The 17,222-nt window shown below is 47.1% G+C and overlaps 1 protein-coding gene across 2 annotated transcripts in view; it reads right to left on the minus strand.

The window, feature by feature from the left end:
- The window catches only part of TNKS2 (tankyrase 2), an 89,698-nt gene that overhangs the window by 36,288 nt on the left and 36,188 nt on the right, over positions 1-17,222 (minus strand). Inside the window, exons 8-13 of one of the 2 annotated variants that reach the window (XM_040438155.1) lie at positions 14,151-14,337; positions 13,284-13,405; positions 9,066-9,157; positions 8,899-8,977; positions 8,391-8,562; positions 7,845-7,921 (exon numbers count right to left, since the gene is read on the minus strand). In XM_040438155.1, the coding sequence (XP_040294089.1) occupies positions 7,845-7,921; positions 8,391-8,562; positions 8,899-8,977; positions 9,066-9,157; positions 13,284-13,405; positions 14,151-14,337 (729 nt within the window). Of the gene's footprint in view, positions 1-7,844; positions 7,925-8,390; positions 8,563-8,898; positions 8,978-9,065; positions 9,158-13,283; positions 13,406-14,150; positions 14,338-17,222 lie in introns of both variants that reach the window. The other variant, XM_040438152.1, reaches the window with a different exon arrangement.

Consider the following 17,222-nt stretch of genomic DNA (forward strand, 5'->3'; position numbering starts at 1 on the left):
AATTGTGTCCTCTTCTGTTCTGGCACATTCAGCACATGCACAGATAGAGGAAGCAGAACACAATGTGGTGCAAAAGACAATGCAGCTGCAGAAGTGGTCATGTGGGTCAGCCATATGACGACCATCATCTTGAGCGCTCTGGACTCCATTTACAGTCCTAAAACCACTGGCAGCCTGGACTAGGAGTACTGCAGTAAGAAATGAGGGGTGGTTAGGGTTTTCCCACACATCAGTTAATAGCATTCTAGGGTTTTTCCTTCAGAAAGTGGCCAACCTCTTAAGTGTGTACAATCATATAAAGTAGTTATTATTATAGTATATTGTTTCCATAATCCAAAGGATATCCCGCTAAAGCAGGGGTCAGCAATCTCCGACACTCCAGGTGTTGTGAAAACAGGATTTTTTGTGCTTACTTGTAAAATCCTTTTCTCGCTGAGTTCATTGGGGAACACAGAAGACCATGTGTATAGCTGTTACCACTAGGAGGCGACACTAAACAAAAAAGTGTTAGCTCCTCCTCTCAGCTATACCCCTCCTGCAGACACTGAGCTAATCAGTTTGCACGAAAGCAGTAGGTGCAACCAGGAGAAGCAAACAAAAAGCAATAAAAAGGAAGAAAACCAGAAATGGGTCAGAATCAAGAACCGGAGGGACCCATCAAGGAGAGCCAGCAATGTACTTGGGTGGGAGCTGTGTCCCCCAATGAACTCAGCGAGAAAAGGATTTTGCAGGTAAGCACAACAAATCCTATTTTCTCGCTCTTATCATTGGGACGTAAAAAAAGAGCAGTACCATAGGGAGGGAACAAGAACAGAACGAATCCAAGGCCGGTCATAAGGCCCCGCACAGAAATGCGGGGGAAGGACACACCAGGAACCCCGAAAAGGGACAGGAAGAACCATTCCCAGGAAGGCCAGTCAGAGAGCGGCTGAATACGCAGAGGCTCTGGCTGGGCTGAAGAAAGAACAGCCCAGGGAATATAAGTCACGGCTTAGGAGACTTCAGAAGAAGTGGAGAGCATACAGAATATTCACAAAATGGACGAGAATGAAGACCAGTCAAATACCAGAAACAAACAGAGCGACTGCGGAAGATACAGGAGAGAGAAACATAGCTTGGATCCAGAAGACTTCTAAGGAAGTCATACCCATGCATCAGAACCGCAGGAATAAAAACACCCTAGAGTCATCAACAATCACAACATTGTGTGAGAAGAAAAAAAAATGCCAGAGAAGTGCAGATATGACAAAACTTGCCCCCCATGGGGGAAGAAGTAGGGGTGCCAGAAGGCAAAGGCCCCAAACACCATACCAGGCTGTCAGAAAAAAAGAACACTCCAGCGGGACCATGAGAAACAAGTGATGGCTAGAGAACCTGGATGTCAGGCATGAAAATAGCCAACAAGAAAGAATTTTTGAAGGAGTGAAGAAACCCAATGGAAACAAGGCAGTGGAATCAACCCAAAACCCACAAAAAATTGGGGAGTAACCTGGTAGGAAAAGAGTGTCCTCCAGGATCAAAAATATCCCCTTCAGACCTACGACCAAGGGGTCCGCTTCATAAGAGTGGTCCCCAAGAAGAACGACAATATGGTAAGCAGAGGCATGTAGAGGAGGACCTTAATCTCCAGAACAAGAGAGGAGAGAAGCAGTCAGATACTTCACGGAAGGCTGCCTGAACTGGTAGACCTAAGCGGAAGCTGAAGAAAAAAAAAAAAAAAAAAAACAAGTCCCAAAGGGACAAAATTATGAAGGTTGTGTAAACCCATCAGACACTGTCGACCGCCACTGCGGAACAACTCCACCTAAAGAAGAAGAGAATGGGGTTATCAGAGGAATTGACAAAACGGTCAGAAAGGAACCAGAGATGGTATAAAAACTGCACCAGGAAGGGAGTGTGGACACCGAACGCCACAAAGTCCTCGAAAAAAAACTGGTAACAGAACCAATATCACTCGCGCAGGCACTCCATAGCAGAAAGGGGGCATACAAGAACCCAATGGCTATGAAAACTGGCTGAGCAGGTTGAAACAGTATGTGGGGGAAGAGCAACTACTCACCCTGCGGAAGGGGAGTGTAGAAGAGGCCGATGCGGCTCAATAGAGAACCAGCACATAGAGGTGACAACAAGGACAGTACGACCGCTCTACCCGGTGAGGGGAGCAATGAGGACAACTCACATATGTAAACCAAATAAGTGCATATCCAAACTCCACAAGGAGGGAACGCTAATGAAGTCACCGTAGCAGATTGTAGAGGCAATGCACTACACGTAAAGGGAACAAGGACCAGGTTCAAGTCCCACGAATGCAATGGGGGACGATTAGGAGGCACTGTGTGAGCCACCCCCTGCAGAAATGTCTTGACAGCACCTAACCCGGCCAGGGAACGCTGGAAAAATATGGACAGGGCCGAGACCTGTCCCTTCAAGGAACTAAGAGCGAGACCAAGTTCCAATCCGGGCTGAAGAAATGCCAGAATAGGAGGAAGGGAGAACCATCTGGGAAGAAGACCGTGTTCCTCACAGAAACTTCCAAGTCCTGTAATAGATTTTGGACGACGTGGGTTTTCTGGCCTTAATCATCGTTCGAATGACCGAATCAGAGAAACCTCTCAGCCTTAGAAGGAAGGTTTCAATAGCCACGCCGTCAAATGTAGCATATATAAACTCTGCTGGAAGACCAGACCCTGTGAAAGAAGATCGGCCCTGAGTGGAAAGGGCCACGGTGTGTCCCCTAGAAGAAGAATGAGGTCAGAGTACCACGCTCGGCGAGGCGAGTCCGATCAGGATCGTCCTGATGCCCTCCATCCCGATTCTGCGCAGAATCCAAGGCAGAAGAGGAAGAGGTGGGAAGACGTACAGGAGAGAAAAGCCATCCCATGTTGCCACAAGGGCGTCTACATCATACGCCTCGGGGTCTCTTGCGCGAGAGAAGAAGCAAGGGCTCTTGTAATTGAGTCTGGACGGCATCAAGCCCACGTCCGGTCTGCCCCAACGGAGATAGAGCGCCTCGAACACCTCCGGATGAAGGGACCACTGCCCGGGGTCCACCGTCCGGCTGAGAAAATCCACCGTCCAATTGTCCACTCCCGGGATGTAGACCGCTGAGATCACAGGAATGTGGGCTTTCGCCCACTGTAGGATCTTTGCGGATACCTTCATCACCGCAAGGCTGCGGGTCCCGGCTTGGTGGCTGATATAAGCTACAGCGGTGGCATTGTCTGAATGTACCCTGAGTGGACAGCCCTCCAGGAGAGGGGTCCAATGCCGAAGGGACAGATAAATGGCCCGGAGCTCCAAGATGTTGATGGGCAGTTTGGACTCCGATGGAGACCAAACGCCCTGGACTGTCCAGGTGGCAAAGACCCCGCCCCAACCTTGAAGGCTGATGTCGGTGGTGATGACCGTCCATGTCACTGGGAGAAAGGACTTCACCACTTCCAGGTGCGATCCACCATCTGAGTGCTGACTGTACCTTTCGAGACAGGTGAATACTCCGATCCAGGGAATCCGGGGATTTGTCCCAGGACGACAATATGGCACGTTGAAATGACCGGGTGTGGAATTGTGCAAATGGAACTGCCTCGAAGGAGGCTACCATCGCACCCAGTATCCGCATACAATCGCGAATTGACAGGCTTCGGCGCTGGAGGAGCAGACGGACCGACCAAGCAGAGTAATGCCCCTGGATTACAGAAGGGCAAGGAGGGGAGCGAGTATCTTCGTGAATACCGCGGAGCTGTCGCCAAACCGAAGGGCGAATGGCATGCCAAGCATAGAGTGTCTGCCTGTCCACAAAGGAATTTTACCTTGCAAGTAGTGCATGCATAGTAGGTAGCCCTGCGAATGGCCTGAGTTTTCATCTGTGTTCTTCGCCCTTCCATCATAAACCAGCAGGGCCACCTCTACAGTCGCTGGCACACAAGTGGCAGGGGAATGGTGAGGGAAGGGCTTGGAGAACAGGTGGCCCTTGCGCTGGCGGGAAAGCAGGGGAGTGAGGCTGCCCTGGTCCACCTTTTCTTCTTTGGGGAGCCAGGGCAGTGGGACAACAGACACCGGCCAGCCTCCCCGGGTAGACAGAGGCAATGCGACTCTGTTCCCCCATCCAGATGTTAAATTGGAGAAAAAGAAAAAAAAAATATCTAAGAAAGCCACCCTGCTAAGCAGGGAGATCTGCCTCCTACGACACTAAACTAAAAACTGATATGCTCTCTCCAGGCTGGAGGGGGTATAGCTGGCAAAGGAGGAGCTAACAGTTTTCAGCCTAGTTTCATCCCCTAGTGGCAGCAAACAGCTATACCCAAGGTCCTGTGTCCCCCATTGATATGAGCGAGAAAAGCCAGCGCCATAGAAATCGGTAGGTTATACCAGGTACAGAAAACCGTACTAATGTTCACCAGAAGTGAGCAAACCCATCATCTGCAGCATGTCATGGAATGGGCAGATGACAGCGCCATAAGGAATAAGAGTATCTGCCAGCCACCGCCTCAGGTACACCATACATACAATGCCTGGTGGATCTTCCGCACCCAGTGATGGCAGAACACGAGGACAGTGCCACCTGCGGGAGAAGGAAATGTAGGCACAATCACAACAACTAGCGAGAAGGTTCCACCCCTAGAAGGAGGAACGCTTTGTAGATACCACAGGAAATGCCAGGGTGGATACTCCACATGGAGGAAGGGGATGCGGTAAAAAAAAACATAGATGCAGTGACCCCCCCCCCCCCCCCCCCCCCCGCCCGTGCGTCATGTAAGTCCCATTTGAAGGATGAACGCAAATACTACCCCTGGGAAGGCGTCACACAGTATTAGCCACGGAACAGGTGTAGCCATAATATGTCTGCCCAGAGCAAAGTGCCTCATGGGGGGAGGCCATAGCAACAACTATGGCCTCTAGGGCCATAGGAGAAACTCCACCTGAAAATTAGGTCAAACAGCAGTAGCCACCATGAATTGGTGCTAGTGCAATACTCCACCTGAAAAGAAAGGAAACTGGCAATCAGCGCAGATGTTCCACCTACTGCCGGAATGTGGACGCCGAGCGTGCCACCGACAATCAACAAAATTAAAATGCTCCTCACAGGGACTCAAGGCACGAGGAAAGGTATGTGGTGCGTCAATGGCCTGTTAGCTACAGACCTACCTGGAAGACAGAGACTGCCACATAGGCACCAGACACCAATCCAAACAATGACTACCTAATGAAGTGGATAGCGTGAAGTTCCAGTAGTAGTGCCAAAATACCACTTATGACGGGGGATAAGGTGATTGTAGGTATCGCGTCTAGCAAATAGGCCACCCATGGAATGGGATGCAATGCGACAAGGAAAAAATGGGAGTAGTCGCGGTACTCAAAGTTCAAGCAACTACTCCACCTAAGACAGACTGATAATGCGATAGGACGGACAGCTTCCAGAGGTAGTGGAAATACTCAGCTGACGGAATGAGGGGGACCTGACAAGATGTACAGGGTCCACTGGTAGTGCAACTACTCCGTCAATGGAAGGAGGGTAATGCTACAGGCTCTACAGTATCCAGTGGTAGTACCATTACACTGCCTATAGAAGGAGGGTAATGCTAGTCCACCTATAGAAGGGGGAAAACCAACAGGACAGATTATATCCAGTATTAGGGGGTAATGCAACAGGACGTATGGTATCCAGTGGAAGCGCATTTACTCCTCCTAAGGAAGGAGGGTAATGAGATAGTCTGTATAGGATCCAGTGAAAGTGCAATTACTCTATGGAAGGAGGGTAATGCTACAGGCTGTACAGGGTCCAGTGGTTAGCGCACATATTCTGCCTAAGGAAGGAAGGGAATGTGACAGTAAAACGAGTGCAGTACCCAGCGGTAGTGCAAGGATTCCTCTTATGGAAGGAAAGTAGTGCTATAGGATGTATGTATCCAGCGGTAGTGCAAGCATCCAGCTTGGGAACAAGGCCCAGAATAGGCCTTATCTTTTTTTTTTGTCTCCTTAAAATCTTTATGCTGCGATTTCTCAATATATAGGGCTATTACTCAGTTTGGTTCAGTAGTTATATAAAAAAACTGACTTTTATAATATGCAAATTACCTCTCTAGCAGCAGGTAGGGCGGCTACCTGCTGGTAGCAGCCGCATCCTCCATTCATAATGACGCCCCCTCCTCATGTTGATTGACAGGGCCAGCGGTCGCGCTCGTTCTCTGCTGGCCCTGTCTGCATTCAAAATCTGGCGCCGGCGCCGTACCTGTCTTGAGTCGGCGCAGGCGCACTGAGGGGAGGACGCTCGCTCGGCCGCTCCATCCTCACTGCGCCTGCGCCGATGACGTCACATCTACACCTGTCGCAGGCGCACTGAGGATGGAGCTGCCGAGCGAGCGTCCTCCACTCAGTGCGCCTGCGCCAACTGAAGACCGGCGCGAGATTTAAAACGCAGACAGGGCCAGCAGCGAACGAGCGCGACCGCTGGCCCTGTCAATCAACATGAGGAGGGGGCGTCATTATGAATGGAGGATGTGGCTGCTAGCAGCAAGTAGCCGCCCTACCTGCTGCTAGAGAGGTAATTTGCATATTATAAAAGTCAGTTTTTTTATATAAATACTGAACCAAACTGAGTAATAGCCCTATTTATTGAGAAATCGCAGCATAAGGATTTTAAGGAGACAAAAAAAAAAAATGAGTTTTAACATACAGCTCAAATGCTATCAAAACAAAACTAGGGTATCTGAACTCACAGCCGTCTGCACTAATGACCAACACTAACTCTCAGCATAGAGCACAGTAGTTCTGAGGCAAGGAAAGGGTTAAGCAGAAGGCAGGGGCGGAGCTATTGGGCAGCTGGTGGGGCGAAGACATGGGAGAGAAATTTTCACGCTCTGCCAGTACAGTTCCTGCCACCAAAACACTCTTGAAGATGCGGCCTACTAGGCCACAGAGCCGGGGCCTTGAGTGCAGGCGGAGCCGACTGGAAGAACTTCTGGTTGGGACGGCAATGCAGGGAGGGAACAGGAATGCAAATGGGGAACAAAGGAGGTCGGTAGCGGGCGTACCGATGTCCCGAGGAGAAAAGCAGCGGCCGCCCAAGGAGACATGCGACTGCCGGAATGAATCGCAGGGCCTGGATGGGACTGGGGACTGGAGGTGGGACCGAGGGCCGGGCCGGTGAGTCACCAGATACAAGGAAAAAGGCCAAAAGGTTAGGAGAAAAAACAAACATATATTCCTGTGTTCACTTAGAGAACTCAGGAGAAGGGGGGCAGGGCTCAGGTATAGGCAATATACTTACCTAGACGGTTTCTGCCCACCCCGAGTCCCTCTGGGGGAGGGCAGCTACACCGGTAACAGGGGGGACTTCCAGAAGTAGGAGACAAGGTGACACTGTTGCTGGCAGGTAACAGTGGATTTGAGATCCACTGTTCCTCCTCGTCTTCCAGAGGTGGGGAATGAGCAGCGGTCTTGAGGACCCACTTGTCCCCCCCTCAAGTGTGGGAAAAACAGGTGGTTAGAGTCTGCCTGTAGCCCGAACCTGGAAAGAAAAATAAAAACCTTTGGCAGACCTGCAGAAAAAAAAAAATGTCTGCCTCCTGCTAAAACTGATTAGCTCAGTGTCTGCAGGGGAGGAGCTAACACTTTTTTTTTGCTTAGTGTCGTCTCCTAGTGGCAGCAGCTATACCCATGGTCTTCTGTGTCCCCCAATGATACGAGCGAGAAACTACATCTCCCATCGTGCACACTTGCTTGGCTGTTCTCTGATCTCCCACAAAAGTGAAAGGAGCATGCTGGGAGTTGTAGTTTCACAACAGCTGGAGTGCAGGAGTGCGCTAATGCTTGAGAACTCACGAGACACACACACAGGCGCTCACCTTCACTATTTCTAGGTCTCCAGCTTTTGCAGCCTCCAGCAGCTGGCGATCTGCATCTGTATTACTGAACGACAAGCCTTCTGGTAAAGAGGGACATTTCATTAACGTAAAGTAACCACAATTAAAAATGAGAAAACCGAAAGTGAATCTGTCAGATGATTTCCATATCTGAGAGTGGGAGATGATAGAGGGAAAGACTCTGAGGGATATAGAGGTTATATATGATTTGGAGTAGGATTTGTGAGTAAAAAGCAGAAACTATCCTGACCGAGCTCCTAGGAGAGACAATGAAAGGCCTGATATTTCCACCCACAAGGGAAGATTGCCAGGTTCTCCTGTATCAGTGTCTGTGCAGAAGGTTGGGAGCAGGGTGATCAGGACATACTGTCTTTCAAAGGCGTCCTGTCAGGATCTACTCTCAAATCCTATAGATCACACAGCTCATCTTCTCTCCCGCCATCATCGGCAGCTCTCAGATAGGACAGCAGAGATCACCTGACAAGTTCGGTTTCTGGGATAGGGAGTACTAAGATCTGAAACCTGTACCTTGGAGGAGTTGCTGAACGCTCTCATTCCCCATTTGAAGGGCAGTGAAACTCTGTAGCGATACAATTGCTGGATCACATCCTGAGTTCAAGAGAATTCGGCAGGTGTGTAAATGGCCACAATGAGCCGCACGATGGAGGCAAGTCTGCCCCAAATTGTCCAATGCATTTATCTATTGTAGGAGGGGGAAAAAAAAGTTGGACGCAAATCTCAAAAGTAATCCTTAGATACACGTATTGCACACGTGAGAGGTCAGTGAATTCTCACTATGTACTATGTCACCTCTTAGGAGCCTATTTAACTACTGTACTCTATGAGCCGTTTCAGATCAGTAAATATATCTGTGCGCTCACCTCCCGTTCCCACTCTGTGCACCCAGAAACCGGCTGCGTTATGCAAACCAGATGGAGTACAGAGATAGAAATGACTGATCTGAAGTCAGCGCAGCAGTACTGTTCATGCAGTGCTGGTCCGAGGACCCTCTATATTCAATACAGACAATTCCTACCTTTGCCTCCTGTTTCAGCAGCACCTCTACGACATCATTGTGGCCCTTCTCTGCTGCAATGTGGAGTGGCGTCAAAAAGCTTTTGTGGGCAAAAAGAACAAAAATTAGAATTTGTAAATGATTAAGGGCTCCATGTACATAGAAATGCTGCGCGGAATAAGACTTACTCTTTGGTCTTTTCATTGACATTTGCCCCTTTCCTAAGAAGCAGCTCACACACTTGTTTCCTCTTGGGGTATGGAGATGATGCAGCAAAATGCTAGAAGACATAAAACACATGAAGAATATGTAACTCCCTTAGAAGTTTGCTTTTCATTGTTTTTGAGCTGGTTATAAACTACCAATAATTTCAAGCAGCATGCACAAAACTGTGTTGAAATAGTTTTTTTTGCTTCTTAGCCGAGTCAATAACAGACACAAATGTATGAATATAGGTTTCCTAGTACTCGTGACTTTTTTTTAATGGGGTTATCCGAGAGTTTAAAAAAAAAGCCCCCCCTTCCACACACACACATGCCGGCCCCCCCCATATTGAATATACTTACCCCGCTGCTGCTTCTCCCCGAGAACGGATGAAAACATCCAGTGTCAGGGGGGCAGCAGCCAATGGCAGGCGGTGACGAGCCTTCCTAGCTTCGTGGGACCAGGAGCGGCGCAGGAAGTGGGGCAAGTATATTCAATGTGGGGGGCCTGGCATATGGGGGGACATTTTGATACTCTTGGATAACCCCTTTATAGGGAACCTGTCACGTTGAACATGGTGGTTGAGTTGCAGATATCATGTAGGAGGAGCTGAGCAGATTGATATATGGATTTATGGGAAAACTTGTATTTCATTCATTTAAATTCCTGCTCATTCTGGGCCTTGAAATCAGGGAGTCGGTCCTATCACTGTATACAGAGAGAGCTGTCAATCACCGATAGGACCGCCTCCTGGACTTCACAGCCCAGAAGGAGCAGGAATTTTAATGTATAAACGACAAGTTTTACTGAATCTTTTCCCATAAATTATATAACAATCTGCTCAGCTCCTCCTGCTCTATAACATGGTATCTGCAGCCGATACATGATGTTAAATGTGAAAGGGAACCTTTAAATTATGGTTTCACTTTTTTTGCCATTTTTTTTTTTTTAAAATAAAATTCTCCATACAGGGCAAGAGTGTGGATGCATGAAAGCTGAAATCAGTGCACACAAAGTCATAAGTCTAATAAAAAAAAAAAATGCAGTTCAAATTATTGAGGTCTGGTGGGGAGACCTTGGGCATAACACACAAGTTCATTTCCCCCAGTCCAACCAGCGTTCACATAATTATCACTGGGACACTGGTTGATTCCACATTGCACATACTGCAAGTATTCCGGGTGCAGAGCACGTAATCAGTAATAACTGAACAGACCTTTAAAGCTTCAGTGAAAACAAATGATATAAATTTACTGATTTATAATTATAATGAGACTCCAGTTGTCTGTTTAGTAATCAGCATTATGTGTAAGAGGCAGACAAGTACAGTGTTCGGTAGATGAAATAAAGTGCACATATACAACAAATTATTATTAAAATATATATTAAAGCCCATCTGTCAGCAGATTTGTACCTAGGACTCTGTCTGACCTGTTATATGTGCACTTGAAGGCATCTGTGCTGGTCCCATGTTCATATGTGCCTGCATTGCTGAGATAAATGATGGTTTAATATATGTAAAATAACCAGGTGCAGTGCAGAGAGAGCTGAGCCTCTAGGTGTAACGACAACGCCCCCGTTGCTCCTAGATGCTCATTTGCATATATTAAACCATAATTTATCTCAGCAATGCGGACACATATGAACATGGGACCAACACAGACGTCTTCAGCTGCCAAGTGCACATGTAACAGGTCAGACAGTGTCATAGGGACAGATCTGCTGACAGATGGGCTTTAACTAAATGTAACTTCTTAAAAAATAAAACGTAGGCCGTCTCCCAAGAATTCCTTTTCTGGAACACTTTTAAAGTTGCTATTTTATGGAAAACACGATGATGATAAGCCTGTTTTCCCTGGAGTCTTGTTTTACTGGGAAGTGAGGTCAGACAGATGACCTGTGAATAGCTCACTGTACAAAAATGTTGAATCTGTGTTTTTTCATTCTACGGTCTCTGACATGCATTGATTTTCCAGGCTAGCAGAGGCGTTGTGGAATTCTCCCATGAGAAAGTAAAAAAAAAAAAAAAAAAGAAAGTGCAATGAAGGTGCTTTAAGGGAAACATTTAACTACTTGTCAGCCTTTGCAAAAATTTGAAACCTTTTGCTCCTTATCGGTCTCAAGTGCAATGGTCTGTATTATCTATGTACACCACTTTTCACATGTACAGCGCCATGGGATGAATGGCGCTTTAATAATAGAGAATAATAATTACTTATTGTATATAAATCTAAACTATTAAGAAAATATTCCGAAAAGCTGCAACTGATGGTAGTTTCCTTTCCTTCACAATGTCCTATTCACATCATGACAGGAAGATCCTTTCACCTGCCTGTCTTTAGATTAAAGGGAGAAATATTCTCTAATATTTCCTTAGGGAACATTTTCCCTCTCACTTGTCAAGATGCTCTTTTTGATCTAAAATGTCACATGAGGGAATGGATCCCCTGGATGCTATAAAGCGGTTCTCCATCTGTACACTTTTACCAGTGTTCTCTTGCTCGCATAGCCTTTGAAGAACAGATTGAAACCACCCTTCACCATCTCTTAGGCCCCTTGCAGACAAGCGTGTCCGGATGCGTCCCGGTGCATTGCGGCAAACCCGCGCGAGTAGGTACGCAACTGCAGTCAGTTTTGACTGCGATTGCGTTCCGTTGTTCAGTTTTTATCGCGCGAGTGCAATGCGTTTTGCACGCGCGTGATAAAAAACTGAATGTGGTACCCAGACCGGAACTTCTTCACAGAAGTTCAGGTTTGGGTTCAAGGTTGTGTAGATTATATTATTGTATTATTTTCCCTTATAACATGGTTATAAGTGAAAATAAAAGCCTTCTGAATACAGAGTGCATAGTACAATAGCGCTGGAGGGGTTAAAAAAATAATAATTATTTAACTCCCCTTAATCCACTTGTTCGCGCAGCCGATTTCTCTTCTGTCTTTTGTGAGGAATAGGACCTTTGATGATGTCACTACGCTCATCACATGATCCATCACCATGGTGATGGATCATGTGACGGACCATGTGATGAACGTAGTGACGTCATCAAAGGTCCTATTCCTCACAAAAGAAGACAGAAGAGATGCCCGCTGCGCGAACATTAAGGGGTTAAGGGGAGTTAAATTATTTATTTATTTTTAACCCCTCCAGCCCTATTGTACTATGCATTCTGTATTCAGAATGCTATTATTTTCCCTTATAACCATGTTATAAGGGAAAATAATAATGATCGGGTCCCAATCCCAATCATCACCTAGCAACCGTGAGTGAAAATCGCACCGCATCCGCACTTGCTTGCGATTTTCACGCAACCCCATTTATTTCTATGGGGCCTGCGTTACGTGAAAAACGCACAAAGAGGAGCATGCTGCGATTTTCATGCAACGCACAAGCCCCATAGAAATGAATGGGTCCAGATTCAGTGCGGGAGCAATGCGTTCACCTCACGCATTGCACCCGCGCGGAAATCTGGCCCGTGTAAAAGGGGCCTTACTGCTGCATTAATATTCTTGCTCAATACATTTAGGTGGAATGACTTTTTTAAAGGAGTTTTATGGTACTTAAAAAGTAATCATTTTATTTTTATTTTTTAAACCTACTACCTTATAAAGTACTCCGCCTGCTCCAGATGACCAACCTTTTTTTTTTTTTAGATAGACCCCTTTTTTGCACCGCTATGCCCCTCTTTGCTTTCTAGCGCCACATATGCCAATTAGGACCATCGGTACAGGGAGAAGACGACCTCAGCTCTCCTCAGTGGGAGTCTACTTCTTCCTGGCTTTGATTGGCCAGCGTCATAGACTCCCACTCCTCCCTGTACCGATGGTCCTAAGACCAGCTGTTCTCATGAGATTTGGTAAATCTCACAAGAACTGGCTATGTGAGCGAGTACAGCGAGTACTATACTCACTTACATAGCCTGTTCTCGTGAAATTTACCAACATCTCACGAGAACAACTCCCCTTCTCCCTGGCTAACATATCCTTAGGATAGACCATCAGAGTGGCAGGGATTCAACTCCTGGGCCCCCAACCAATCATCGGTTTTAACTCCCTACAGCTACTGGAACTATAAAGCACTATAGACTGTCAGTGCCTGGTTACTGCAGTGCTGCTCCCACCCGACCTATAAAGACCCTAGAAAATGCATACACCTCGGGAAGTGCATATCATTTATTTCAATACATTTCGATTTAGACAATTACCAGTGCAGTCTCATGAGTCTGAGGATGTTTGAAATTGACTATTTCCAGTGAGAGATGTTTCTTAATGCGGGCGACATCTGCTTCCCTTGCTGCCAGAAGCAATGAATGACCTTTAAATTCATCTAGAAAGGATGTAACATCAAACAGATTAGATAACACAAAACTGCAAGCACTGGGCAATTTTTTCATGTGTCCCATCAAATGGAAACACATCTGCGCCCCCTTTAAACGGCAATTATTGGCATCAAACCGCTCCTTCTCAATAGCTGCCTGACCGTGAGCAGAGGCGAGAGCTAAATTTACAAGTAGCAATCATCTCTGGTGTATGAGGACACCCTCCCCCAAAAGAGAGTCATGGTCTGTGGGCAGCAGATCTGCGTTTTCCCAGAACGATCTGCTGCTCAGAAATGACGACTCTGGATGGGTGATCAGTGGCGCCTTCACACAATTATTCTTGGAGTGCTCCTTCCCGTTAATTGCCCCAATCATTGGTCTGTGCACAGGGGCCTTTGATGCAGTTGTAAACTCATTCTAACCTCAGGTATAAGGGGTGGGTTCACATCACGTTTTTCCCATCCATTTAACATATACAAACAACGTATACGTCAAACGAATGCCTTGGACTGATGCCATACAGTGGCATCCGTTCACCATAGTTTTATTGTAGAAAAAAAAAAAAAAAAAGGGTAAGTATACTTTTTTTTAACGGACTGTGCAGGATACAAGAACGTGGTGTGCTGTGTTTTGTATCCTTTCTTTTTCTAATTTATACGTCAAACGGAGGCATAAACCCTGATGTGAACCCACCCTAAGCTATAGTCTGCTAACCACCTAACAGAAATGACACTCCCAAATGTCAGTACTCACATGCTAATCGCTCCTTAAGCTGTGGTGTAGGTGCCAGATCAATGGCACTTTTGTTGTGACAGTTGAGCATGTGGGGATCTGCGCCATAACTCAGCAGGAGGGAGCACACCTCCACACGGTTCTTAGAGGCAGCTTCATGAAGAGGGGTAAATTGCCAAAGGTCCATTGCGTTAACACAGGCACCATGCTGTAAGGCAAGAAAGTCTAAATTACAAATGTATCTTCTAGTAATCATGGTCAAGGCTTTATTGAAAGTCTTCAGTCTCCAGGAAATGCCTTGTCACCACTGTGGTCCATGACCCTCTAAGCATCTCCTGCTGTCTCCTGCGTGTGTCCAGATGGGACCAAGGAGTAAAGAGCAGCAGGGGCAGGTAAGTGTCAGGACACCAGCCATGGGGGATGGTTTGGATAAGTAATCTTTAATTTTTCTTATAGCCATTCCAAGCGTATATAAAAAATGTCATTCTGCTGACAACAGCCCTAACCTTCATACCAAGGAACAAACTAAGTAATATTACTTAAAGGGGTTCAGAGCTGAACCCGGACATATCCCCATCTTCACCCCTCCCGGCATTTCATGCTCCAATGCTCGCCCTTATTTTTATTCTCACACTGCTAGGAGGAGGCTTCCACCTAGCAGTGTCCCCGATGACGTCACCGGCTCTGATGGGTGGGCTTTAGTACTGCCATAGCCGTTTTACAGATACCTTTGCCCTGCACAATTCAGCGCGGGACAAAGGAGAGTATTGGAGCATGAAATGCTCTGATACTCATATCAGGGGGGCCGGAGGGGTGAAGATGGGGATATGAAGAGCTGAACCCTGAGAACCCCTTTAAAGAGGTTATCAGAGTTTTAAAAAATGGTAGCTGGTATGGGAAAGTGTTAAAGGGAGTCTGTCACCACCAAGATGTATTGATCTTTGTCTGACCTAATAAAAGATTTTTATTCCAATATACAAATGAGCTGAAGAGAACCCAACGGGCATTACCTTTGGGCATAGGAGCCCAGCCACTTCCATTAGAATGGAGGCCTGATCCTGACATCTTCACCTTCTCTAGACCTACCCCCACTTCTGATGTCACAAACCCCATGCTGAAAATCCTGTGCAGGTGCATATCGCCCATCTGTTTGCGCCTGCGCCGTCTGTTCCCTTCTGTGGTCATTGGGGTGATCAACTGTGGCGCACATTCGCCGGAAGAGTAGATGACGCCAATGCCACAGAAGGAAGCAGGCGGCACAGCCACAATGGGTGATATGCACCTGCGCGAGATTTCAAGCGCTGGGTTTCTAACATCCGAAGTGGAGGGAGGAGCAGGCCTCCATTCTAATGGAAGTGTCTGGGCTCCAATGCCCATGGGTATTGTCCCTTGGGTTCTTTTCAGCTCATCTGCATATCAGGAAACAAGGATCAATATATCAACAAAAAGGTACGTCTGGGGTACAGTAAATGTCATCTACAGGGCACAAGGAGCCGTTTATAATGGAAATAGTTGGTGACAGACTCCCTTTAACACAGTAAAAAGTTATACTCACAGTTTCAAACCCCCTCCGCTCTATGCCACTGCTCCAATCCTACATGGCTGCAGCGGTGACGTGCTGTATACTTCTGAGGCCAGTGATTGGCTGCAATAATCAAGTGCAGTAAACTGGACATCTCTGCAGCCAAGTACATGACTTCATATATAAAAGGAGGACCGCTTGAGAAAGAAATTAGTGTAAAGAGATGAGATGCTCACCTGAAACAGTTGTGCCGTGCAACTTAGTATGAACCAGCACGGGCTGCGGCTCACTCAGTGATGGTCAGAGAAGTGACCTCACTTAGAATCCAGGAACACAGTGAAAAAGAAGTGGCGCTGCTCGTCTCGGTGGAACGTTCCGCCAATTCACTGTGTTCCTGGATAGCCCAGGGAGGATTGGAGCAGTAGCACTGGAGACGAGGGGATTCCGAACTGTGAGTAGAACTACTATCACTATTGTCCTGCCTTTTTTTCTTTAACCACCTCCGGACCGCCTAACGCAGATTCGCGTTCCGGAGGTGGCAGCGCTGCGCACAGTCACGCATATACGCGTCATCTCGCGAGACGCGAGATTTCGCTCCAAGCCGGCCCGCGCATGCGCATCGCGGGCCGGCAAAAGTTAAAGAACAAGTTCGTCACCAGCCTGCCAGCAACGATCATTGGCTGGCAGGCTGGCGATTTTTAAAAAATCCAATCACAAGCCATATAACAGATCATATTAGTAAATATGATCTGTTATATGGCTTCTCTGCTCCTCTGCTGGTCCTTTTCGTCGGTTGGATCCAGCAGAGAAGCAGACATCACTGTGAGTACACCAAACACTTCACTGTAGCCCCTGATCACCCCCCTGCACCCCAATTAACCCTTTGATCACCCCTTTGATCGCCCCTGTCAATCACCAGTGAAAGGAAAAAAAGTGATCAGTGTAAACTGTCACTTTTTTCTTTTCACTAGTATTGGCTGTTAGGTTTTAGGGATAGTTTAGGCCCCTTGGTTAGGTAGTTAGCGTCAGTTAGCGCCCACCCCACCGCAGTCACTTTTATTCGCTGAATAGCGTATCGCTAATCAGCATTTGTACTTTTATAGTATCTGTAAGTGATCAAAACTGATCACGGTCAGATCTATAATAGTATTAGTGTCACTTTAGTTCGCCCTCCACCCAAAACGCAGTGTTTGCCCGATCAGGCCTGATCGGTCACCCACACGTGCGTTCACCCCCGCCCCACCGCAGTGACAAAAAATATATATTTTTTGATCACTGCACATTCATTTTACACGCACTGCGGCGATAAAAAAATCTGTTTTGATATTTTTTATCAACCGCAGCGGCCTCCGGTACTTCGCTAGCCTCCCCTTTGTAAGACAGGCTTGCTTTTTTTCTTGGGTAGTCTCAGGGAATACCCCTAAATTTAGTAGTCCAAAATGTCAAACAGGGGGTATTCTTCTGAAGAGGCCTACAGGATTCTGACCCAGTCGGATGAGGAGTGGGAACCCTCATCTGACGAATCTAGCGGGTCAGAATATGAACCTGTAGAAAGCAGTGGCTCTCTGACC

The sequence above is a fragment of the Bufo bufo genome, chromosome 6, assembly GCF_905171765.1.
Source record: "Bufo bufo chromosome 6, aBufBuf1.1, whole genome shotgun sequence".
NCBI classification, from domain to species: Eukaryota; Metazoa; Chordata; class Amphibia; order Anura; family Bufonidae; genus Bufo; species Bufo bufo.